The sequence below is a fragment of the Mus caroli genome, chromosome X, assembly GCF_900094665.2.
Source record: "Mus caroli chromosome X, CAROLI_EIJ_v1.1, whole genome shotgun sequence".
NCBI lineage: Eukaryota > Metazoa > Chordata > Mammalia > Rodentia > Muridae > Mus > Mus caroli.
The window spans coordinates 32,029,538-32,056,556 of NC_034589.1; the positions used below are offsets into that span (position 1 = coordinate 32,029,538).

The 27,019-nt window shown below is 37.9% G+C and overlaps 2 protein-coding genes across 3 annotated transcripts in view; one reads left to right on the forward strand and one right to left on the reverse strand.

The window, feature by feature from the left end:
* Window positions 1–27,019, reverse strand: part of Cul4b (cullin 4B) — a 101,444-nt gene that overhangs the window by 64,350 nt on the left and 10,075 nt on the right. The gene's annotated exons all lie outside the window — the stretch shown is intronic.
* On the forward strand, window positions 4,829–15,786 carry Mcts1 (MCTS1 re-initiation and release factor). Of its 2 annotated transcripts, none has more exons than XM_021154133.2 (6): window positions 4,829–5,158; window positions 6,300–6,452; window positions 6,944–7,041; window positions 8,220–8,353; window positions 14,061–14,128; window positions 15,483–15,786. In XM_021154133.2, the coding sequence occupies exons 1-6, from the start codon at window positions 5,148–5,150 to the stop codon at window positions 15,562–15,564; spliced, it is 546 nt and encodes a 181-aa protein (XP_021009792.1). In that variant the 5' UTR covers window positions 4,829–5,147; the 3' UTR covers window positions 15,565–15,786. The 2 variants fall into 2 exon arrangements, with proteins under 2 accessions (XP_021009792.1, XP_021009791.1); XM_021154132.2 differs by lacking the exon at window positions 4,829–5,158 and adding an exon at window positions 5,222–5,779.

The following is a 27,019-nucleotide window of genomic DNA, read 5'->3' on the forward strand; positions in this document are numbered from 1 at the left end:
AAAAAAAAAAAAAAAAGAAAAAAGAAAAAAAAAACTAGGAAAAGAGGAACGAGAGTGTAGCTCCATGGTGAAGTGCTTTGCCTAGCATGCGCAATGTCTTGGGTTCCATTCCCAATACCAGTACCAGGCACATACATAAAGTCCCCAAAATACAAGTCCAAAGCAAAGCAAAAATGCCATCAACTGGGCACTGGCTGTTACCAGCTCTAGCAAGAGACTGACTTCATAAGGAAAGAAAAGTTATTATTTCTAGTAATATGGATTTTTGGTATAATACTTTTAAATAAGTAAAATTAGTAGTTTTAAGTTATTATTTTATATATTTAATATCAAATTATATATTATGTTATATAATTATACATATATTTCTTATATGTATGGGTACTTTGCCTGCATGCATACCTGGTACTCATGGAGGCCAGCTCAGGGCATTGGAGCCCCCAGGACTGGAGTTAAGATGATCGTGAGCACTTGTAATTGCACAGAACCCATGCCAGCTCAGAGTTTAGATGTACACACGTACCCAGCCGAGTGTTTTTAGAATAACTACTGCACAAATTGACAATAGGTCATAGGTCATTCTCTCTCTCCCTCCGTTTTGCTTCCCTTTTCTTTTTCTCCCCTATTTCCTTTCCTTCCCCCTACTCCCTAACTCATGAAAAGATTCTATGGACTGAAAAAGCCCCAGGCTGAAAGGACTGAACTGCCTTGATTGACATGGGGAGGGGGATTAGTAGACTGTGTATGGGCAGCAGAGGCTGCAGCCTGACCTGTGGTTATGATGGCCAGCGCAGGGCAGAAGCATTTTGCACACTGTTTGTTTTCCTGTTTTGCACTTACAAATAAGGTCTATGGGAGTAGCATGGGAAACGGTGGTTGTTTTTCCCTTTTTCTTTTTTAATTGCTTTTGTTTAAAATTTGATCGCCTTAACTACTGTAAACATAGCCTATTTTTGTGCTTAAGATACTGAATGGAAAACTCCATTGTGTGTTGGACTGTTTTGGAAATATTTGGTCAAATGTATGTTAATTTGGCTGTAATGGCATTTAAAGCAAGCAAACAAACAAACAAAGCTGTGAAAATGACCTTGGAGCATTATCTTTAGTTACTTGAAGAGTTTCTAGGTTTTTTTTTTTAAAAATACAGTTTATGTTAAAATAATCTTTATTAATTTAGAGGAGACAATGTCTGTGGAAGAATGGACTTTTTTGGATTTTTTTTTAAACGGGCATTGTGATTGCTTTTTCTTTTTCTTTCTTTCTTTTTTTTTTTTTTTTGGTTTTTCAAGACAGGGTTTCTCTGTATAGCTCTGGCTGTCCTGGAACTCACTCTGTAGACCAGGCTGACCTCAAACTCAGAAATCCGCCTGCCTCTGCCTCCCGAGTGCTGGGATTAAAGGCGTGCGCCACCACCGCCCGGCGTGATTGCTTTTTCTTTTAGTTTCACATTCTTCCTTTGTTCTAAATCTTCGACTGACATCTAGCTTTGACAATCATAGTATGTTTTATTTCCTGAGGGGGAATAACATAATGTTGTTTAGTTTTGTACTACTGATGTGTTGGTGAATTTTTAAACCATGTGCTAACTACAATAAATTATATGAACTGAGAAAAAAAATGATGATTGTGAGCTACTATGTGGGTTCTGTGAATCAAACCCAGGTCCTTTTGGAAAAGCAGCCACCCATCTTAACTTGGGAAACATCTCTCCAGATCCAGTGTAGATTTTCAAACAAAAAGTTCAAGAAATTAATTTTTTTTCAAGACGGAGTTTCTCTGTGTAGCCCTGGCTGCCTTGGAACTTGCTTTGTAGACAAGGCTGGCTTCAAACTCAGGTATCTGCCTGCCTCTCTCCCAAGTGCTAGAATTAAAGGTGTGTGTCACCACATCTGGCTCATTTGTTACTATTTTTTTTTTTTTTTTTTTTTTTTTTTTTTTTGTCCAAGAAATTAACTCTGATTTGCTTGTAGAACATACTGGCATACAATGTTGCCAGATACACAGTACCCTGATGGTTTGATGGTGGATGCAAAAATCATATGCATTCAGTAGAAACAATGAATTTTTATCTTTTCCTGGTTTAGTGACATGTAGTATATTGTTTTGCTAGGCTGGGGAATGACAGTAAAGCCTGTGTCTTTCCATCAGTCAGTGATGATGAAGGGAAACAACCAGTTCTCTCTCAGTAGTGTTCCACATTGCTAAGTTCTGCTGCTTTTTAGGGTAGATGTATTTAAAGATGCTTTCTTTCTTCTCTCTTTTTTTAAAGATTTATTTGGTTATTTATTTATTTATTTATTTATTTATTTATTTATTTATTTATTTATTTTTGAGACAGGGTTTCTCTGTAGAGCCCTGGCTGGCCTGGAACTCACTCTGTAGACCACATTTGTTTATTTTTATGTGAATACACTGTAGCTGTCATCGGACACCCCAGAAAGAGGGCATCAGATCCCATTACAGATGGTTGTGAGTCACTATGTGGTTGCTGGGAATTGAACTCAGGACCTCTGGAAGGGCAGCTGGTGCTCTTAACCACGGAGCCATGTCTCCAGCCCCAACATGCTTTCAATTTAATGATATTTTCAGTTTATAGAATGGGTTTATGGCTTGGTAACCCCATCTTAAATCAGAGAGCAGCTGTGTAACTTGTAGCAAATTATCTATTTTCACTAACACTAACCTCCTTAGTAATGGTTGTTTATAATGTACTTGTTATGAAATGGCAGGCTCTTAGAGCAGTGTGAGAATTGCTAGGAGAGGAGTACTACTTGGCAAGAAGTTGTGGACTTTCTTTTTCCCGAGACAGTTCCATTTTGTAGCCAAGGTGCCACTGACCTCTCCTCCTTCCTGCCTTGACTTCCATGCTTTGCTACTGCTAGGATTATACCTAGGGGCTACCATGGCCGACCCAGCTTCAGTTTTGCATGTTTATAAATGCAATATTCCAAATGCTTCAGTGTTGATTGATATTAGTAATACAGATACATGCTAAAGATGTTCACAAAAGACTGTTGGGTAAACAGGAATACCAAATTGTTAATTTATAAAGACAAACATAATCGTTCATGCAGATTTGATTTGAAAATATCAAATTATTAAATGAAGATTGTTGATACCATAGAATCAAGACAAGGTAGGCATAGTAACCACTAATTATTCACAAACAGCTGAACAATATAAATGCATAGTAGGTTTGTCTGGAATATTTTAAAGGTTCATATCCCCATTGAGGACTAGAATATTTGCCCCTAGAGAGACTGTGGTATTTGTCTTATAGATCTAGTATTTCTGTGTCTCACATATTGAGTAGTGCTTTAATCCCTCCGCCGTCATGGTTTCTTTTTTTACCTTTCTGATTGAAAACCCTCAAGAAGCATAATTTTGTTTTCTTAAAAAAAAAAAAAAAAGTTTAGGGCTGGAGAGATGGCTCAGCGGGTAAGAGCACTGACTGCTCTTCTGAAGGTCCTGAGTTCAAATCCCAGCAAACACATGGTGGCTCACAACCATCTGTAATGGAATCGATGTCCTCTTCTGGTGTGTCTGAAGACAGCGACAGTGTACTTACACATAATAATAAATAAATCTTTGGGCCGGAGTGAGCAGGGCCTGGGTGAGCAGAGGTTTGAGTTCAATTTTCAGCAACCACATGATGGCTCACAACCATCTGTACAGCTAGAGTGTACTCATATACATAAAATACATAAATAAATTTTTAAGAAAAATGTTTTAAAAAGTTTTCAAAACTTAATGTGGTGGCACATGCTTTTAATCCCAGTACAAGTGAGGCAGAAGCAGGTAGGTGTCTGAATTTGAGGCCAGTCTGATCACCATAAGGAGTTCCAGGTTAGCTAGCATATATAGTGAAACTCTGTCTCAGAGAAAAACAAACAAAACAAAACAAACAACAACCCCCTACCATACAACCAAAATGTATTTCTTTATCTTTTCATTTAAATTGTGACTACTATTACTGGAGCAGCAGTCTTTTTATTCTTTAAGGGAATTACCTTATTTTCCTTTTTTCATTTGTTTTCTTTTAGAGATAGGGTCTCAAGTCTTCTCCAACCCTTCAAGGTTTGTGATTAGGGCATGAGTTATCATGCCTGGGAGGAAATTACATTTTTGTTTGTGTTCAAGAAATCAATTTTATTCGTTTTGCTTCTTTTTCAAGACAGGCTCTCTGTGTAGTTCTAGCTATTCCGGAACTAGTTCTGTAGACCAGGCTGGCTTTGAACTCAGAGATCATCAGCCTGTCCTGCCCCCACCCCCACCCCAACTCCCATCCCTGTACTGGTTGGTATTAAAAGCTTGTGCCAAGTTGTCCTGTTACATTCTTGATTTATAGTTCAGTTTTTAACTATCAGAGTGAAGCAGGGGACAGCAACCTGATGACTTATCTGATAATTCTATGACAGCACTTCACTGTCCAATGATTATAGTTACCAGATTTTAAAAAAAAAAAAGGTTGTCCAATTAAATTCAGAAAAACAAGTAGTTCTTAGCATAAGCAAGCTCAAAACGTAGATGAAGTATACTTGCACCAAAAGGTGTTCACCTTATTTGAAATTCAAATTTGACTAGGTATCTTGTAATTTTATTTGATGAACCTAACAACTTTGACATTAATTTAACATGAAGCTATGAGGCTCGCCTAGGCTCAAGCAGCTTAATAGGCATCAATTCACTGTTGCTTCAGATAGAAAGCAAAACCTATTATCCTTACAAACTATTTAGCATAGTGGTAGGTGACAACAAAGACCTAAGAATCTTGACCCTTTGAGGAACCCGTAACTGACTGCCACAATTTCTGCTTTGATTGATTCCCTCCCCCACTCTATTCTTCCAGCAACCAGAAAGAATTGCTTGATCACTTCTTCCTTCTGAAGTCCCGCCCTTTCGGCTACCCCCAATGGAGACTAAGCTGTTACTGAAAAGGAGCCGACAAAAGCGTCAACGTGGAGTCGAGAGGAGCGGAAGTAGTCAGATTTCGCTGAGGGCCGTAAAGCGGATAGTGTTTTCGCCTTCCGGATTAACGACAGCAGCTCCGACTGTCAGTGCAGGCCTTCCTCGTGCCGGACCCTTCCTAATTCAATTTCCTTCCCATTCCGGGCCCTTCCCTATCGTCGCCCCTTTCACCTTGGATCATGTTCAAGAAGTAAGGACACGCTGTGGCCTCCATCGGCTGCTTACAAAGGCGGTGGGGGTGGGGGTGGGGAAGAGGGAGAGAGCAAAGGTCCTCTTTCTCTGTCCCCCGCCCCTGCCATCCTGACTTCCTAAGGTTTTGTAAAGTATAGTACTATGTTCTCACTCCGGACTTGGACCACTTCTTTAAGCTTTCCATCCTTAATCTTCAATCGGGTTTTGGCTCTCCCGCTCCCATTTCCTTTCTCCTTAGCCCTGTTCTGCCGCTCCAGCAGTGCTATCTCCATTCCTAGTATTCTACCAATCACATCCTTGCACTGTGATTTAGGGGCACATCCTCAGCTGAGAGGAGAGCCCTGCACTCTGCCATATGTTTATTAGTTATGAACTGAAAAAAGGAAGGCTTGACTTCCTGGGTCATGGCAGTGAAGGAGTCTGGGTGACAGGAAGCAAGCGGCTGGCCTGTCAAGCCTATTGCTAAGCTGCTAGATTAACCTTGTCTTGAGAACAACGTGGTAGCTCTGTGTGCTAGTCTGTGTAAGGAAGACCAATTTCCTTGGAAACATATCCAGTGGGTTTATCTTCCAGATTTGATAGACGCAAAAGGAAAAAAGGGGAACATGGGCAAAGGAAGGTGGGTTTTGTGCATGAAAATTTGAGCAAATCTGGACAGGGATTTTAAAATTTCTTACTATTTCTTTAAAAACAAAATCAACAGACTACATAGCCTGCTGGGACTCTCATTCTTTTGTTATGCTTCGGTTAGTCTTTTGTATTTTAATGTGTGAGGTTTCTTTTAGATTAAAAAATAGATTTTTATTAAATAGATGGGAGTATTTTTTCCTTTGAGCAGAAATTTTCAGTAAAAGGCATTTTTGTTAGCTGATAACAGATTCTAGCATAACACTTTCTTTGCCCCCAATAATTCCAGTATGTATGACAGTTTATTCTAATACTGTCTTTAACACGTTGGTTTTGTATTGTATAAGACAAATGGAAATTTGTATTTTAAAAAGAATTTATTTCATAATTATTTTAAGCACGAGTACTTGCTTGGGAATAGATGATTAATTAGAACCTTACTTTTAGATTTCTGATTCTTCTGCTTAGCAATGCCCTTTTTTTTTTCTTCTTCAAAAAAAATCATTTGCCAGATTTGATGAAAAAGAAAATGTGTCCAACTGCATCCAGTTGAAAACTTCGGTTATTAAGGGTATTAAAAATCAATTGCTAGAGCAATTTCCAGGTATTGAACCATGGCTTAATCAAATCATGCCTAAGAAAGACCCTGTGAAAATTGTCCGATGGTAAGTCCTTGTTTTTTTCCATGTAAAGATTAGAGTAGCTGAATATCAAAGGCTAGGTTGTTTTCATTCTAAATGGAATTATCGATAGAGCAATGATGAGAATAGACAGAGTTAACTCTAAAAGTTAGTTGTATTTCTATTTTCAAATCTTATCTAGGTATATGAAAATGTCACTTTGTGTAATGTTTTATCAAAGACTTGTTTTTATTTATAAGTGGATTTATTTCAGTTTGCTCTTGAGATTTATTTTATACTTGACAGTGGAATTACAATAATAAAATGTAGAATGAAATTGGCTGTAGCATGTCATATTTCCTCTCTTTTTTTCTATATCAGACAGGTATTTTTGGGTCAGAATATTTACTGGAAAATAAGCTTAATGTATCTTTGTATGTGCATATTTCATGTTATAATTTTTATAGGATGTTTGACTTACATCCATTTTTGAAGGAAAGTATCTAACTTTGTTCTCTGTGACATTTGTCTTACAGCCATGAACACATAGAAATCCTTACAGTAAATGGAGAATTACTGTTTTTTAGACAAAGAGAAGGGCCTTTTTATCCAACTTTAAGATTACTTCATAAATGTAAGTCTCTTATGCATTAGAAAAAGTCCACTCCCCCAATGAAGCATTCATTAGTTCATCCATTCCATAAAAGCATGGAGTGGTGGCTCACAGATGGAATCACAGAGCTTAGGAAGCTGAGACAAGAAATTGATACAATTTTGAGGCCAGGCTGGGCTATAGGGTGATGCATTTCTAACAAAGACCCCAGAAATATTAATTCATTAATTATTTAGTGAACTTTCTTTGTTTTTTTGTTTTTGTTTTTCGAGACAGGGTTTCTCTGTGTACCCCATGGCTGTCCTGGAATTCATTCTGTAGACCAGGCTGGTCTTGAACTCAGAAATCTGCCTGCCTCTGCCTCCCAAGTGCTGGGATTAAAGGCGTGCGCCACCACTGCCCAGCTTTTAGTGAACTTTATATGTTTATATGTGGTAGGCACTGGGCTACTTATTTCATGATGTTATTAGTCATAAAAGTTCTTTTTATATAATTCTACAGGTATTGCCAGACCCAAAATATCAAGTGTCTGCCACTCACTATCATACAGTATAAATTTACTCCTTTAAATATACCGGTTGGTTTACCTGGTTACTCCTCCTCCTCCCAATGACCACTGATCTTTTTGAGAGTATTTTATTTCTGCTTTTTTTCATTCAGATGTTTTATTGTGAATTCAGATGTTTTATTGTGAATATTTCCAGGCACTAATTATTCTCTAAAAGCATGGTTTATTATATTTTCATTACTCTTATTGACATACCTTAAGTTGTTTATATCTTATCTCATTTGTTGGACATTGTGATCTATCTCAGTTTATTTATGTTTTACATGTTAGTGCTGGAATGAATATCTATCTAATATACCGCATATCCATCCATTTTCTTTAGGACAGACTCATAGAAGTAGAGTTACTGGGTCAATGAGTGGATCTCTTTTTCAAGGCTTCAATGTATGCTGCTAAGTCGTCCTAAAGGAGGCCCATACCCATTTCCAAGCCTTGTAGTCTGTGAGAATGCTTATTGCTACACTCTTTTCTTGAAAATATTTATCAACTTTGTCAGTAAAGAAGAGTGGTTTGGCTTTTATCTTGCAACCATCAGAGAACTGTAATTTTGGAAAATACTTATTTATGTTCTTTGCCTTTATCTTGAGTCTTCAGTCATATTAATTTATATAATTTGTTTCTTCTCTTGTAGATCCTTTTATCTTGCCACATCAGCAGGTTGATAAAGGAGCCATCAAATTTGTACTCAGTGGAGCAAATATCATGTGTCCTGGCTTAACTTCTCCTGGAGCTAAGCTTTATCCTGCTGCAGTAGATACTATTGTTGTATCCTTCCCAGGGTTTAACTGCTAAAAACTGTTCATTGTATTCTTGTCATTCCTGAAAGATCTATCATCCAAGAGAATATTTCATGTGCTTTTAATTTATATATATTTTTTCAGAGACAAGCCAAGGCTAGTCTTGAACTTGTGACTCTGATGCCCCAGTCTCCCAACTGCTAGGATTAGTCATGTGCTACCACACCCTGTTGAAGGGAACTTTTTAATTTTGGCCAAAGAGAAATGAGAGATAAACTCAAATAAACCAACTGTTTTTTTCCTTTTCTTTCTCTTTTCTTTCTTTCTCTTTTCTCTTTTCTTTTCTTTTCTTTTCTTTTCTTTTCTTTTCTTTTCTTTTCTTTTCTTTCCTTTCCTTTCCTTTCCTTTCCTTTCCTTTCCTTTCCTTTCCTTTCCTTTCCTTTCCTTTCCTTTCCTTTTCTTTCTTTCTTTCTTTCTTTCTTTCTTTCTTTCTTTCTTTCTTGTTGTTGGGTGTTTGTTTGTTTGTTTGTTTTTTGAGGCAGGGTTTCTCTGTGTAGCCCTGGCTGTCCTGGAACTCACTCTGTAGACCAAGCTGGCCTCAAACTCAGAAATCCACCTGCCTCTGCCTCCCAAGTGCTGGGATTAGAGGCGTGTGCCCCCACGCCCGGCCATTTTACTTACTTCTTTGAGATCAGTCTTATTATGTAGCGTTGGATGGCCTCAAACTCAGTATGTGGTTCAGGCTGGTTTAAAACTTACCACTTATCCTAAATTGGTCTCATGTTAATGGCAATTCTCCTACCTCTGCCTCCTGAATGTTGGGATTATAGATGTGTATTACCACGCTGGACTAAAGGAGACATACTCTTTCTTGGCCATTAAAAGATATGAAAGAAACTTGGAAACAAGCACCCTTTTTCTTTTTTGTTTTGAGAAAGTATCTCATGTAACCCAGGGTAGCTAAGGATACTGTAGAACTAACCTTGCCTCTACCTTCCCAGTTCTGTAATTACAGGTATGTGCCACCATGCCTGGCTTCCTTTTTTGTTTGTTTGGTTTTGGTTTTTGTTTTTCAAGACAGGGTTTCTCTGTTTTATCCTGGCTGTCCTGGAACTCACTCTGTGGACCCGGATGGCCTCAAACTCAGAGTTCTGCCTGCCTCTGCCTCCCAAGTGCTGGGATTAAAGGCATGTGCCACCACTGCCTGGTCTTGGCTCCCTTTTTAAAATCTTTTTTAGCAAGTAAGGTTCTTTTACAATTTTTTACACATATAAAACGTATTTATAATCTTATTCACTTCGTCTAATCCCTAGTTATATTCTGGTTTTGATGTTGTTTTGGTTTTTCTTTTCTTTTTTTTTTGAAACAGAGTCTTGGGTCCTGGGTTTAAAGGTATGTGCTGTAATACTCATCTATCTTTTCTTTCTTCTTTTTAAATATATATCTCACTATACACACACACATATACACATATATATACACACACATATATACATATACATATATATGTGTGTATATATATATATATATATATATATATATATAAAAGCCTGGCTGGCTTAGATTTTACTGTGTAGCCCAGACTATCCTTCTCTTCTCTATAATCCTGCATCTGCTTTTTGAGTTCTAGGATTACAGGTGTGTACTACTATTCCCAGTTCTTCTCTTGCCTGTCTGCCTGCCTGCCTGCCTGCCTGCCTGCCTTCCTTCCTTCCTTCCTTCCTTCCTTCCTTCCTTCCTTCCTTCCTTCTTTCCTTCCTTCCTTCCTTCCTTCCTTCCTTCCTTCCTTCCTTCCTTCCTCAGTCTTACAGTCGTAAACTGGCCTTGAATTTACGATATAGCCAACACTAGTCTTGAACTCTTGATTCATGGGTCATTGGATTACTGGCATATATTATCATCATGTCTGTTTTCTTTTTTATTTCTTTAACAAAATAAATGTGTGTGTGTGTGTGTGTGTGTGTATACGTGTGTATGTGTGTACCTAAAAGGACAACTTTTAGGAGTCAATTCTCTCTACTCTAGGTTCTTAGGATAGAATTCAGGTTGTCAGGCCTGTGTCTAAAAGCACTTCTACCTTCTGAAATATCTTGCCCCCCCTTTTAATTTCTTAATGATAAATTATGTTTCATTTTACATGGATTAATTGTACCAGCTAATTGAAAAGTTATGAAGGAGTTCCTGTGTCATTGCAGCCTGTTTACACCCTATTATCAGACTCAGGAAGCAGTCTGACACTTGACTGTGAATAGGTTATAAGTGATATGAGTGGACTCTCTTGCACGTGAACTTGTCACTTTAATGTTTAGTTTGATTATCCAGATTCAATGGAGTAAAAGCGTTCAAGAGGGAACTGAATTGAGGCAGCAGGTATGGATGCTTATTTATCAAACAACTCTGTATTAGGAGAAATACCAGAAATGCTCAACATTTATTTTAAAAATTCACTTTTACTCTGGGTGATGGTGGTCCACACCTTTGATTTTAGCACTCAGGAGGTAGAGGCAGGTGGATCTCTGAGAGTTCCAGGACATCCAGGGCTACACAGAGAAACTCTCTCTCAAAAGAGGAGTTTTTAAATTGTGTGTGCTTGAGAGAGAGGAGAAAGAGGTGGGTAGAGGTGAATCTTGTGCTGTGTAGCCTGGATTAGTTTGGAACTCACTAGGTAGCCCAGGTGGCCGTGAATCTTCCTGTGTCAACCTCCCAGTGCTGGGCAGCATGTATTATTATACTCAGTCTAAAATTTCACTTTTTGTTGGTGGTTTGGACTTGAGAACATTTTTTCTAAGAGAAATGTGTATTTTGTTTTTATTTTTGAAGATAGATTTGAAATGCAGCACAAGTTAGCTTTGAACTCATGGTGATTGTCCTTGTTCAACTTCCCATGTACTGGGATTCCAGGTGAGCACCACCACTTCTGATTCCCAAACACACTTAAACACACATGCATGCATATTTGGAGATTTTAAGATTTTTAATATATCTAACTTAAAAATACTTGCATAAACATATTTTGAGGAAGAGTCTTGAATTCTTGGTGATATGTTCATATGGATCGCAGGCATGAGCTAGCATGCCTGGCTGGGACTTTTAGTTTAGTTTTGAAGCAGGGCCTCTTTTACATAGTTCTGGTTGTCCTGGAACTCATATAGGAACCAGGCTTACCTCACAGGTTTCCTCCTGCCCCTGCCTCACAACTGCTTGGGATTAAAGGCTAAGGATGCATTTTTAAATATAGCTAACTTGGAAAGGCTGTATGGCCTCTTACCTTGACTATCCTAGTTCCCATAATTATAGGGCTCAGTAGAAAAAAAGGCAGCATATATTAATAATGAATGTAATAGGTCAAATAAATGCATTTAGAGACACTGTAATGTATATTCAAACAATAAGGAACAAGTGAAACCTATATACATAGGGGAGTGGTGGTGTGCGCCTTTAACCCCAGCACTCGGCAGGCAGAGGCAGGCAGATTTCTGAGTTCGAGGCCAGCCTGGTCTACAGAGTAAGTTCTAGGACAGCCAGGACTACACAGAGAAACCGTGTCTTGAAAACAAACAAACAAACAAACAACAAAAAAAACCCAAAACCAAAAACAAAAAAGAAGTAAGTACAGGAGTGAAAAATAGTATATCCTATTGAACTCTTTGAAAGGAAGGCCCAAGGAGCTGTACGTAGTGGTATACATCCATACTCTCACAACCTGGGAAGCTGAAACAGACAAGTGCCACGAGTTCAAGGCCAGTACATGAGACTTTATCTCAAAAACAAACGAACAAATCAGAAATAGAACAACTGGTAACAAACTGAGACAGCTTCAGATCAAAATAGTCTTCATGTATAGCACAACTAATGTTGGGTTTTTTATTCTTTTGAGATAGGGTTTTACTATATACCCCTGGCTAGCATAGAAGTTGCTATGTAGACCAGGCTGGTCTCAAACTTGAAGATCTTCTTGCTTCTGCCTCCTAAGCACTGGAAGCAAAGGTGTGCACCACCACATTTGGCTATGCTGATCTTTAAGCCATGATCACGTGATTCCTATAATCTGCTTTGTCTAGGGATTGCTAGGGAGGAAACCCACTCCCTCTTTTTTTCTCCTATTTGTTTTTGAAACATGGTCTCATGTATCCCAGGCTGGCCTGGAACCCATTTAATCTTCCTGCCTCTACTTCCTAACTGCAGGATTATAAGTGTGAGCCACCAGGTTTGCCCCCCAATCTCCTTTCAGGATCCAGACTGGTTTTGAGTTTCCAATCCTGACCCAGCCTTCCAGGTGCTGCTATTACAGAGGTACACCACTGCACCTCTGCTCCTTATAGTTTAAAGGGTATATTTATACCATGGATAGGACTAAATATTCTGTATCATTTTAATTTTGCAGCAATATTTCATCTATATTATCTATTAAATAGGTTTTTGTTAATACAGACAGGAGTCCATCTTCTGCTTTGTCATAGAGCAGTCATTTGCCTCAGGTTGAGAAAAGGAATAGTGATTAGTGGGAACAAGGGAATCACTATGGGGTTAAAAAGATCTAGTATTTTGGAATGTGTTCAAAGATATGTCTTACCTGGATGTGGTGGTTTATGCCTGTAATCCCAGCACTTGAAAGGCTGAGACAGGAAGACTGCTGTTAGTTTGAGGCCAGCCTGAGTTATGTAGTCAACAACAAAAATATCAGGGTATAGTGGCAGATACATACTTTTAGTCCTAGCACTCAGGAGGATCTTTGTGGATGGTACATAGTGTGACGCTACCAAAAAAAAGAGAAGGCCTATTCTGTGCCTTGTGCTTAAAATGCCTCCTTTTGTGGTATTTATAGCTTAAGGATAGAATAAGTTGTGTATGTTAGACACACATTGTATTGAAATAGATGCTAGTCATATACTAGGTACTCAAATGTTTTTGCTAAAAAGGGATTCTGTGAGGACAAGGTTATCTTTTATGTTTATAGATTTAAACAGTGGCATGTTTTTAGTTCTGGAGTTTCCTTGACTGGAAGATCTTCCTAGTATTAAACTTTACCATCACCTCCTAACTCCCTTTGAAGATGCAGTTTTAACTCTAACCCTAACCCTCATTTGAAATAACAGATTTAGAGGCATTATTAAAAAATTACAGAGAGATTGTGTGTATATTTGAACTTATAAAAACAAAACATTATAGCATGAAACATAGACGCTTTAAATGATGTTCACTATTTTATTTGTATAAAGGTTGAAACCAAACCTTAGGGGCTCTTCAAAACAGAATGGAAATTTTATTTTTTTCAGACAATGTCTTGCTATATAACATAGAGCTGGCCTTAAACTAGCTATGTAGCCCAGGCTTTCCTGGAAATTTATGGTTTTTCCAACTTTCTGAGTATGGCGATTATCAGCTTGTACCTTGCCCAGCTGGGAATCTAATTATCTTATGTGTTATTTATTATAAAGCCGCCATTTGGTGTGGAAATTACAAAAACAGTTGCTATCTATTTCAGATTTTAGTATTTGTCCACAGTAAGTTTGATCTGCTTTTTGCCTGATTCCTGGTTTGGTACATATGGAGGTACAGTACTGATATTTTGCTTATTGGATATTTGCATTGTACCCATAGACTCAGAGGTTCCTGCTCCTAAGGAGTCAGTGGCCTAGGAGAGGACCACAGATTCGTTCAAATGGCAAAAGGATCACTGTTTCTCACATTTCCCTTCCCCAAATTGAGAAATAGTTTTCTTAGCTTGTTTTCAGGCAATCATGGCAGAAGGAAAACAACATGCTTTATGTGTGGGTGTCATGAAGATGTCTGCAGAAGATATGTAAGTTTCACTTTAGCTCCTTTTACTGACATATGAATGGTTCTTATGTATCCGTTCAGGAAGCGTCTGTTGCAGGTGGAGTTTGATGTCATTCATACTACATCTTACAAATACCTAAGCCAAGCAGCTCATTTCTTATTTTTTTCCTAGTCCTTTGTCTTCGGAGTTATATTCTTAAGCATTTTGAAAGGAAACATACTAAAACAAGTATTTTATAACTATATATGTGATATTTTAGGATTTTCTCTTTAGTATTTAGATTTAAATTGTTAATAGAGGGCTGTGTATTTTACTGCTAGGGTTTTTTTTTTTTTTTTTTTTTTTTTTTTTTTTTTTTTTTTTTTCGAGACAGGGTTTCGCTGTGTAACCTTGGCTGTCCTGGAACTCACTTTGTAGACCAGGCTGGCCTTGAACTCAGAAATCCGCCTGCCTCTGCTTCCCAAGTGCTGGGATTAAAAGCGTGCGCCACCACCGCCCAGTTTACTGCTAGTTTTTAAAACACACTAATATATGCTGGTATAGAAGCACATGACTATAATCCTAGCACTTGGGAGGTGGAGGCAGGGAAATTGTGAGTTTGAGGTTGCCTGAGACTGTTTCAAAAATAAATAATGATATAGTTCAGGACCGTATACTATTTCACATTCTTATCTGGTGACAGGAGAAATGTAGCATGTTTCCAACATATATAACCAAAATTTTATTTTGTTTCAAGATTTACTATGTTGATATTTGCCTATCCTGTTGGCATTATTCTGTTTGCTTGCTAGACTGCTAAAATTAGTGTTTTAATTTAATTTGGTTTGTTTTGGTTTTTCAAGATAGGTTTCTTTGTGTAACCTTGGCTATCACGGAGCTAGCTCAATAGAGCAGGCTGGTCCTGAACTCAGAGACCTGCCTGCTTCTGCTTTCCAAGTGCTGGAATTAAAAGAATTTGCTGTCATCGCCTGGCTAGTTTTTGGGTTTTTGAGATAGCGTCTCTTGTAGCCCAGGTTGACCTTGAATTCCTGATCTGTCTCCAGTGTTGGGATTATAGATGTGTGCTGCACACCAGTTTTAGAATCACTGTAACATGAATTTCAGAGGTGGTTATGTGGCTTGTGTGAGGCCCTGGGTTTGACTCTGTAGCACTACAAGAAACAAATAGCCACTAAAAGGTATCAGACCAAGCAAACATACAAATCCCACAAACTGCCACAGAGCCTGTAGTTTAGGCAATAATATAATGACAGTAAATTTCCTACATGTTGCTCAATGATTATGAAGTATCAAGATACTTTCAATTGTGTTTATCATGAATGCATAAAAATTCACAAAGCATGTTTCTGTGTTTTTTTTTTTTTTCCTTCTGCAGTGAGAAAGTAAACAAGGGAATTGGCATTGAAAATATCCATTATCTAAATGATGGTCTGTGGCATATGAAGACATATAAATGAGCCTCAAAAGGAATGTGCATGGGCTAACTATGGATACTGTGCTGTATCTATGTCTGTGTCTGTGTGACAGCATGAAGACAAAGCCTCTATGATTATGCTGAATAAAAATTCCGCGAATGCTAAATTTCTGTTAGTTTCAGAAATTATTTTAACTTTTCTTAAACACAAATTACAATGTGGTAGCAAACTTGGCTATTAAAAGGTATATGGTAAATAACTCAACAGACGACTCAATGTCCTATTTGGGCTAATGGTATAAGAGGGCTTGGTAAACATGTTTGCCACATTATGGTGGACTCCTAGATAGTTTGTCTAGTTATGGAGCCAGAAGTTAGATTTAGAATTTTATTCCATTATTCAGAGCACCCATAAGTGTTCCCTCTGTGTGTGTGTGAATGTGTGTTTGTTGTTTTAAATTTCACTTTGGAATGTTCCAAAGGGAGTGTAAAATCTGGGTGTGGTATAATAGACTGTCCTTCCTTCATCGCTCTGCTTCTTTCTATGAGCACTCCTTTTTACCCCTGCCTCAGCTTTCCTCCTATTCCCCAGTTTCTGTGAAGCAAAGGTTAGCCTACTCTTACCTTTAACTACTTTTATATGTATCTTTAAGAAGAAAAATAGCCTTTAAAAAATCGAGCTACAATACCCTGAAAATGCTTCAAAAGTTATTTTCTAATATGATCAACTATATAAACTTATAGGATTCCTTCAGTTGTCCCTTTTCAAGTTTTGTAAACTTAGTTTTCTTGAGCTAGGGATCAGATAAGATCCTTATTGTACTTGGTTGATATTTGTATCTTTTTTTTTTTTTTTTTTTGGTTTTTCGAGACAGGGTTTTTCTGTGTAGCCCTGGCTGTCCTGGAACTCACTCTGTAGACCAGGCTGACCTCGAACTCAGAAATCCGCCTGTCTCTGCCTCCCAAGTTCTGGGATTAAAGGCGTGCGCCACAACTGCCCGGCTGATATTTATATCTTAGTTTATAAGTTCGTTTCCTTTATCTTTCTTTTAAATCATTTAAGAAATGTAGTTTTGTCTTATGAAGTTGATACATTCTATTTTTTTTTTATCACTGCCCCTTGTATACAGCAATATACAATATATAATCCTATAAAAAGCCAGGTTTCATCAGATTAAGGTTCATTTACAGTACCTTCTCTTACGTCAGATCATACCATAAGATATTTAAACTTTCAGATTTGGGTTCCACTATATTCCTTTCAAAATGTACGTCTCCTATCATCAGGGCCACGGGCCATCTTTAGAAAGAAGAGTAAATCTGTTCTGGAGTTAACTGTCCTTCCCAGTGACCTGGCGATTCTAGTGTTTCAGCCATCTCTCTCAGTTGTTTATCAATCCTGACATGTGATTTTATTTTTTTAGATGGATACAAACATTTACAAGATTGTGGTGATTGTGTTACAGTTAGAAGTTGGAGAGAATGGTGAGGGTGAATAAGGAGAGAGAGGCAGAGACACAGACAGACAGACAGATCATTCAGCTGCTTGTTCCAGCTGGGCCTCCCAGAATATAACCTAGATGAATATAGATATAAGATCTGATCCTCAGATTGGCAAACCATCAGTGGGGACTGATGGACCTTCTAAGACTTAAGAGATTTCACAGTTATAATATAAATATATTAATTTGTATAATTGGCCTACATAGAGTAAATGATTAATAAGTTTCTTGCTAAATATAAAGACCAAAGAACGGTTGATAACTTGGGATAATAATATTTAATCTGGGCTGGAGTAAGGCTTGGAGAATTTGTCCTGCATCTCCCTGAATTAGAATGCTTATCACTGCCAAAATCTTGTCTTTCCTAGTCTGTAGAAATGTTCTGATACTTTATTTCCTCCATCCTTTTTCAGGTTCTATGGCTAATATTTTCCTTTTATAGTGACAATTGTATTTCTTATTGCTTAATGTTCATAGTTATTCCTGTAGATAAAATTGTAAATAGTCTCATCAGTTTAGAAATCATTGTTCAAGGGAGGTTTCTTTAAAAAAAAAAAAGTCTTGCTGGGTGTGGTGGTGCATGCCTTTTATCCCAGCACTCAGCAAGGAGGCTCTGTGAGTTTGCAGCCAGTCAAGTCTGCATAGTGAAGTCCTATCTTGAAAAAAAAAGTCTTCATTTATGCTGACTTATGATTTCAAATTCTCGAGTCTCTAATTTTGAGATAGAAGCACTCATTTTGATGCCTATTAAAAATAATGTATGTGCCACTTGTACAAACACCAAACTTTGAACTTTAATTTTAGTTGACTAAGACTGTCTGTGCGGTGCTAATAATGAAGATTATGGCACACAGGAATGTAGATCGGAGAAGTTAAAATTTTGTTGCCTAGTTTCTAGAATAATTCATCCTTGTACCTAACCACTGTTAACAGTAGTTGTAGAAAACACTTTAAAAATATTCAACATCATTATGTATGCCTGTATGTTGGCTGCCTCTCCTGAGTTTGAGGCTTCATGCCATCAGTTTTAATAAGGGGTGACACCCTACTTGTGTGGGCCTTTTCAGCTTTTATTTGTTTGTTTGTTTGTTTTTTCAAGACAGGATTTCTCTGTTTAGCCCTGGCTGTCCTGGAACTCACTTTGTAGACCAGGCTGGCCTCAAACTCAGAAATCCATCTGCCTCTGCCTCCCAAATGCTGGGATTAAAGGCGTGTGCCACCACCGCCCGCCTTTTTAGCTTTTAAACATTAGGCCATGTATGAAAGCCAACTGAGAGATGCTAAACTACCAGAAAGATGAGCCACTTTATGCATGCAGCATGGTTGAAGGAAACTACGCATACTCCTGAGAGTAATAGAAGGGAGCCTGCTACCTTTCAAGCAGTGTGACACTCTGTGTCGAACTTAATTTACATTCCAGCTATTTTCATGGAGTTGGCTTTTACTCAGCTTAGTTCAGCTGAACTCAGCAGGTATCTATGTGTATTATATAAACTGGCACAAAGGAGAAAATACACAGAAAGCTCTTGCAATTGAAGGGCTTCTAGTGTAGTGGGTATAGAAATTTTCTTGAATTAAAAATAGGCAGTGGTGATTGTCCCAAGACCAATTTATAAAGTCAGTATTAATTATAATACTTTTCCAATTTTAGTCATCAGAATTTTGTAAATTTGTGTTAGGCATGGTGGCTCCTAGCACTTTGGAGGCAGACAGGTATATCTCTGAGTTTGAGGCCAGTCTCGTCTACATAGTGAATTCCAGGTTGGTCAGGGCTACAGAGTGAGACTGTCTCAAAAAAAATTTTTTTACAGACTACATATAAACTAACTATAAAAGAATCCCTTATTGTATTCAGAATGAAGTTTAAAAAAAATCAAATGTGGAACTGGAAAGATAGCTCAGTATTTAAGAGCACAGTGTGCTATTGCAGAGGACTCGGGTAAAGTTGCCAGAAACTGCATGGTGGCTCACAACTGTCTCTAACTGGTTCCAGGGCATCCTGAAGATACTCCTTGACTACCTGGCATATATGTGGTGCATAGACCTACATGCATGCAAAACACCTATACACACAATAGATGGAAAACAATTATTTGTAACCCATATGCCTTGGAATTGTAACACTCACCATTCCAAGTTGGATGGCTGTCTGGCATTCAGTGGCTTCAAGCTTGAGTAATCCGTCTGATTTGAGCAGATTCATGTTAGTAGCTCCCTACTCAGTGCAGGAGAGGTTGAACGCAAGACTTTGTATGTGCTAAGCAAGTGCTCTCCCTAATCTTTTGATTTTTGAGACAGGGTCTTAGTTACCTAAGCTGGCCTTGCACTCACTATATAACCCAACACTCTTGAACCTATGTTCCTCCTGCTTCAGTCTCCCAAGATGCTAGGATTATGGGCTGCACCACCAGGTCCAGCTCATGTCCTTGTCTTTTCTCTTTTGTTAAAAAGCATCAATTTTAAACAAAACCAGATGGATTGATTTCATGGGTAAACATGAACATTTCTAAATTGAGGGATTTAGTATTTCTCAAAAACAGATCATATGATATTTGATGAATAATAATTCTATACAGGCAAGTTGCCCATCTATTCACATTATAACTGAGGATACACTATTCCTAGATAGAGTGTCTCAGAAGAAAAAAATAGCAATTTACTAATTTGCAGGGGCATTTCATTCTTTTTGTTGGTCATGGTAACATAAACACAGTAATTATGTATTAATGGAGATATGAAATGAATGTATGCCCAAACAAAATGTGGTAAACATTTTTATTTTGTTTATCTAGGTTGCTTAATACTGAGAACATCTCTCAGTGTTTTTCAGGAAACTCAAAATGATTCCAGTTTCTAAAGGAGTATCAACTAAAGCTGATTTGCAATGAAAGAAAAAGAGTGAAACATATAGATCCCATGTCAATATAACTATCACTTTTGAGGTCTCAAGCATTCAGAAAGTTGCTTTAAGAATAGACCATTAGGGGCTGGAGAGATGGCTCAGTGGTTAAGAGTACTGGCTGCTCTCTCAAAGGTCCTGAGCTCAAATCCCAGCAACTACATGGTGGCTCACAACCATCTGTAATGAGATCTGACTCCCTTTTCTAGAGTGTCTGAAGACAACTACAGTGTACTTACATATAATAAAGAAATCTTTAAAAAAATAAGTAGGCCATTAAAGTATTTTCTGGAAACTAAAGCATATAAAATATTATTAGTCCAGAAAAAAGTTAGATCAACTGTAACTACTTGTAATATCATAGCCTTATAACAGTTTGTAATTAAGCCATACCAGTCTCTAAAGACTGATGCACGTAAATGAATGATATATATATTTCTATTTTATGCTTTCCATCTATTTTTAGTAAACTTTTTTGTTTGTTTGGTTTTTCGAGACAGGATTTCTCTCTGTAGCCCTGGCTGGCCTGGAACTCAATCTGTAGACCAGGCTGGCCTGGAACTCAGAAATCTGCCTGCCTCTGCCTCCCAAGTGCTGGGATTAAAGACGTGCGCCACCACTGCCCAGCTTTAGTAAACTTTTTATGGCAAGAACAGTGAGCTTTACCAACTCTAACATCAGTTACTCAGTACTGTATTAAAACCAATTCATTCCTAGTAAAAGGACTACAGTGACACCAGATCAGAAGTGAAATGAAGTGAACAAAACTGAGGGTAATTTTAAATTCAACATTAGAAGTAGGACATTGAGTGTAGTAGTACATGCCTGATGTTCCAGCACTTGGGAGACCTACATAGGACTGCCATTGATTCAAAGCCAGCCCTGCTACTTAATGAGACCTGTCTGAAAAACAAAAAGAAGCCAGGTATGGTAGTGCATCTGTATAATTGCCTATAATCCCAGTATTCAGAAGGCAGGAGGAGGCAGATTGTGGCTTGGAAACCAGTTTATTCTACATTGTCTATAAAGCAACCTTTTAGTGAATAAAACTTATCATAGAATGGATTAAGGAAGAAATTCTCAGGAATCTCTTCTGATACTGTTGTTTTTTTCTTTTTTTTAAATAAACAGTTCATTAATCCCAGATGAATATGAGTTCTAGGCCAGCCTGGACTACATAGATGCTATTTCCAACAATAAAACTCTGAGACAAAAAAGTCACAGGGAGGGTATTAACATTTGCTTTAGAGTAACAATTGAAGAACACTAAATTTTATCCTTGAATACTCTGAGAAATAAAAGACAAAGTAGTAAAAATGTTTTTCACTTAAAATCCTAGTTAGAATGACATGCCTCCATGCTAATTTTCAATTATAGTTACATAGATTGTTTTGTCAGCTATTGTGTGAGATGTAGCAAATACAAGTAGTAATGAAACTCGATGCCTCAAATGGATTTTTTTAAAAAAAAAAAAACTTGATTAGAAGAAAAGATGTGTTAACCATCTTATTGAAAATAATATAGGCATCAGTTTTACATGGAAAACTAGTTCAACGGCTTATGATGTTTAGCAGAATTATTTTTAAAAATCTTTGTGAGAGTTTTGCGTGCATGTATATGCACCACCTATGTGCTTGGTGCCCAGCCAGGTCAGAAGAAGGCATTGGATTCCCTGCGATTGGAGTTAAGATCTTTGTGAGCCTCCGTGTGGGTTCCAAGAACAATCTCTGGTTCTTTACAAGAGCAACAATTGCTTTCAACCATTAAGCCATGTCTCTAGCCCATTGCAGATATTTTAGTATCAACATGCATTATATTGGTTTTTCTTTAGGCAAAACAGAAAAATCCATCCAAACATTTTCAAGATTCCTCTTTTCCCCCTTAAGGAAAGGTCTTGCTATGTGTATAACAAGCTGCCCTGCACTCCTGATCCTCCTGCCTTAGCTCCTTGAGTTCCTGGATTACCCCCATGCCAAGCTTTTCAAATAGTTAATTTCAGTCAGAGTGCATGGGGAACAATAAATGATAGGGCATAATAAATTATTTACTCCCTTCAAGTTCACTTAAGTATTCTTGGAATTCTACCATGGGAAAAACATCTAGATTTACAAGATGCAAAGCTGTACCTTTTCCTATTTTAATCTTTAATCATACAGCTTGTCAGAGATAATTGTAATTAATTATCATTAATTTCTTGTGGTGTAATAAGTAACTTCTGGCTTATACATGTAAGCAGAGGACTTGCTTTTCAGCAATATTGGTTGGAACTAAGGTGTTGTTTGGAGAAAGTGCCATTTTAACATAAGCCTTAAACACAAATTCAGTTTCCTTGTTGATCAAATGAAACCTACTGGGACTTCTTCTAAGATCTGACAGCCCATTTTTCTTAGCAATTTCAGTCTTGAAAGTGGGTCTTTCCTCTTTGTTCCCTAAGATTGAGGTTGCCTTATGCTGATGACCAGAGACCTAGAATCTTACAAACCAGCAAGATGATTTTTTTTAATGCAATGACGTGCTTGTTGGGCAGTGTACATTAATAGTCCTTGAGCCCTTAAATTAGAAAACTTTTCCCTGGTGTTGAGGATCAACCTAGGGTCTCAACCAGGGCAAACACTTTGTTTCAGATTCATTCCTAGCCCCTAGGTTGGTAGTAGTGCTGCTTTATAGCCTAGGCTAGCCTTGATTTCATAAACCTCTTGACAGCAGAATTCAGGACAAGAGCCTGGAGGCACCTTGCCCAACCTGTAAAAACTTTAATCCCAGCACTCCGGAGGCAGAGGCAGACGGATTTCTGAGTTCGAGGCCAGCCTGGTCTACAAAGTGAGTGCCAGGACAGCCAGGGCTACACAGAGAAACCCTGTCTCGAAAAAAAAAAATGTGTTTAATTTTGCTTACTTATTCTTTAAGGTTTAACCCTTCTGTTCGTATATTGACAATCTAAAGATTGTCACAATGTGAAACATTTTCTATGTATAATGGTTTTTACCCATTCAATTGGTGCTCCAGGGACTTGGGAAGATGGCTCAGCAGGTCAGGGCACTTGCTGCCAAGGCTGACAATCTGAGTTCAGCCCCCAGTACCCACATGGTGGAAGGAAGAAAATGACTCAAGTTCTCTGATCACCCCATGTGTACACTAAATAAGTAAATGTAAAATTAAAAATGTTTTGGAAACTGTTCTATTAAATGCTGTTCTATTAAAATTTAATTTTTAAAGCACAAATTTACTTAACGTATCTGACCTTAATTGGTTAGGGTGAGGAGTATTTTTTGGCTTGTACCTTCTGGGCAGCTTTCTTAAAGTTAACCTACTGAGAATTAGGGCACAATGCATGATTGAGTTTTTCCCTTTCTTCCTTCCATTTCCCTTTTAAGGAAACCTCTTCAATGAAGCTTAGGCTTAAGTCATCATGGGACTTACTCTGTGTAGCAGGGAGTATGACCTTCAGTTTCTCAATCTCTGGCCTCCACATCCTAAGTTTTGAGATGATAGGTGTGTACCACAGGGCCAGTTCTACTGCAGTGCTGGGGAACAAACTCTGGGCTTCCTGCATACTAGGCAGGCACTATACTAATTAAGCTACATCCCAATCCCTAAAGTTGTTTTTTTTTTTTTTTTTTTAAGTTTTCTGGTATAAGCATTTAAACAAAATTCAACTTAAAGAATATTGGTTTTGTCTAGATATATTTTAATACAGATTTAAAATAGCTTCATTTAGTATAATAGCTATATCTAACATATCTACTAATTAGCTTTTTTTCAGATATTGCCTTATTATTTTGAAAATAGTACAAGATAAAATACATTAGAAACTTAGGTACTTACATTGATTGTACTTATGTTGTATCTCATAAGGTTAATATATACACACACATACACACACACACACACACACATATATGAATTTACAAAATGCTCTGCTTTCTTGCTTCTGAATGAGATCTGAGAGGCCCATGGCTTTAGTGCCCCTTTCCTGGTGTCACAGCATCCTCTCCCAAGTACCAGCCACTTAAGAGCATTTACAAAGAGGGAGAAGTCTCATTTATGCAGGATTTTCTTCAATATGAACAGAAACCTTTTGATTAAAGCATGAGAAATAAGAAGCACATCAATTAAAGCAATTTAGGCTTCAGTAGTATCTAATTTACTGCAAAAGGGAAACATAATCTAAGCTTATGTTTTTAAAGGTAATTTATGGCTTACTGCTAAAAATACTTGTTTAAAAACCCAGGCAAAGCCATTTTATACAGATTAATTATACAGATATTATCTTAAAACTATTAGTTTCCCTGTTAGTTTGAATATGCAATAGCAGCTGTTACTCATATCAGTAGCGTAATATTTTTACCAACAAGATATTTAATGCAGGGCTGGAGAGATGGCTCAGTGGGTAAAAGCGCTGACTGCTCTTTTGAAGGTCCTGAGTTCAAATCCCAGCAACCACATGGTGGCTCAAAATCAACCGTAATGAGATCTGACGCCTTCTTGCCTTCTTCTGGTGTGTCTGAAGACAGCTACAGTGTATTTATTTAAATAAATCTTGGGGCCGTAGTGAGCAGGGACTGAGCAAGCAGGGTTGACTGGAGCAAGCAGAGGTCCTAAATTCAATTCCCAACAACCACATGAAGGCTCACAACCATCTACAGTGTACTCATATACATAAAATAAATAAATCTTTTAAAAAGATATTTAATGCAGGGGATGGAGAGATGGCTTAGTGGTTAAGAGCACTCACTTGTCTTCCAAAGGTCTTGAGTTCAATTCCCAGCACCCACATGGCAACTCACAACTGTTTGACACCATCTTCTGGTGTGCACATGTACATGCAGGCAAAGAACCCATATACATAAAATATGTAAATAAATAAAAAAGATATTTAATGCAAGGGATTGGTACGTAATTATTTATGTGTCCAAATAAGAGGACAGGGGAAATAGCATCCCCCCCACAGGTGTCCACTATGCACAAGCTCTTACATATTTTCACTAACCTTTATGATTCTGTGTGGGCAGCTTTTGCGTTTGGTTTTTACAAATGAGGACACTAATGCTCAGAGAATATTTAAGTTGCCCAAAGATACATAGCTAGTAAACGTCAGGAATGGAATCTGAACCTAAGTCTACCCGACTGCAAAGCCTGTATATGTTCTGCAGAAAACTTTCCTATAACATTTCATAACATGTTAATCTCAGCCCACAGTTGAATCACTGTGGGCCACAAGAGTGTACATTGGTAATCTTCTGTTTCATGGTAGGCTAACAATGGGTAGGATTTGTTTGAGGTATGTGGGTACACAGTCGTTTATGTGGCTGAAGGGATGCTCTTTTCCTCTTCAATTCTAGGAGCATCCTTTGAAACTGAGCTCAGTTCTGAGAGTTGAGCCATTCCTACTTCTCAGTCACCTTGAAACCAGGTGATTTATGGTAATTCAGAGGTTATGGCATCTAAGAGGCTTTTGCTGAGTCCTTTTAAAAAGATCCAAGGGAAACACTAGTTATGTGGGAATAATTCCAACACTCAGAAGGCTGTCGCTCCTCCAGAGAGTGGAAGATCTGAGTCTAGCCCAAGCTATTCACTACTGTCTTTTTTCCTTCCTTGCTTGCTTTTTTCCTTCCTTTTCTCTCTTTCTCTCTCTTTCTTTCCTTCCTTCTTTCTCTTTCTTTATTTCCTTCCTTCTCTCTCTCTCTCTTTCTTGTTTGTTTAAAACATGGTAATTAGAGAAGTGTGCAACCTGCAAGGGCAGGCCTAACAATTGATTTGAAGATAGCTAGGTGAAAATATTAATGATGATTAAAGTTAATGCGTAGTCTGGGTTCATTTATATACAGGGGAAAGTTGAGATATCTAATTAATGTTTTGCTACAAATACAATGATTTCATTTTAAAGGGGATGGCCCTGGGATTGAACTCATGCAAGGTGGTGGCCTGGAGCCTACTACAAGGTTCCAGTTTCCACTTTTGTTTTTTGTTTTGAGACAGGGTTTCTCTGTGTAACATGACCCTGACTGTCCTGGTCTTACTTTGTAGACTTGGATGGCTTCGAACCCACAGAGATTCACCTGCCTCTGCCTCTTTCATGCTGACATTAAAGGTGTGTGCCACCACGGCCAACTTCAAGTTTCCATTTCATTGAATACAACCCCAAACAGGACTTTTGGATGTTTTCTCCCATTCACATTTAAACCTGTCTGGCACATTTCTGTAACTGTTTAGGCCTCTGCTATGCAGTATGGTGATCACTAGCCATATGTGCTACCGAGCACTGGAAATGTGGTAAATGCATTGTTATATACCATATCTGTCAAACATACACTGCATTTCAAATTATATTAACTATGATTATTCTTGTGAATTACATGGTGAAATGACAGTACTTTAGATATATTGGGTTAAATAAATAATACTGAAAAGTAACTTTACCTGTGTCTTTTTGCTCTTTAATGTAGTTAGTAAAAATTTTAAACTGTATATGTGATGCTCATGTTTAATATATGGACAGCAGTGGGCTCATGAAAAGGCAATATTTCTTTACGCTTCCCCCCCATGTGCTTTAGAGAAATACAGGAAGAAAAATGACCAGTAACAATTGACTAATCTACTTGTCCCTCTGCCTCAGGTAGTACTCAACTCCTGTTTTGACAGTTCTTATTTATTTAGTATTTTGGGTACCTACATGTGTCGTATAAGATCCAAGAATTAAAAAAAATACATATTTTTACATGCATGGGTGTTTTGCTTGCATGCATATCCATGTGCCATGTGCCTAGTACCCGCAGAGGCCAGAAGGCATTTGATCCCTAGGAACTGGAGTTACAGGAGGTTGTGAGCCACCATGTGGGTGTTGGGAACTGGAACTGGGTCCTTTGCAAGAGCAGTCAGTGGCCTTAACCACTGACACCTCTTTTACCCTGATCCAAGAATAAAACAAAACAAACCCCAAAACTTTAAGTCCTGCTCTTTCTGCCAGAACTTTTGCCAATGACAATAATGCAATGGCATAAATGATGTGGCTATTCTTGTGTGGAATCACATAAAGAAATATCTCTCAAAATCCAGGACTTTTAAGGCAAAAGGACTATCATATTCCAATTTTTGTG

Bases quoted from the DNA above. Each gene is read 5' to 3' on its own strand.
- Mcts1 (XM_021154132.2), top strand. The intron at 7,042-8,219 runs GTAAGTCTCTTA...CTTCTCTTGTAG, and splicing joins TTTAAGATTACTTCATAAAT to ATCCTTTTATCTTGCCACAT. The intron at 14,129-15,482 runs GTAAGTTTCACT...TTCCTTCTGCAG, and splicing joins AAGATGTCTGCAGAAGATAT to TGAGAAAGTAAACAAGGGAA.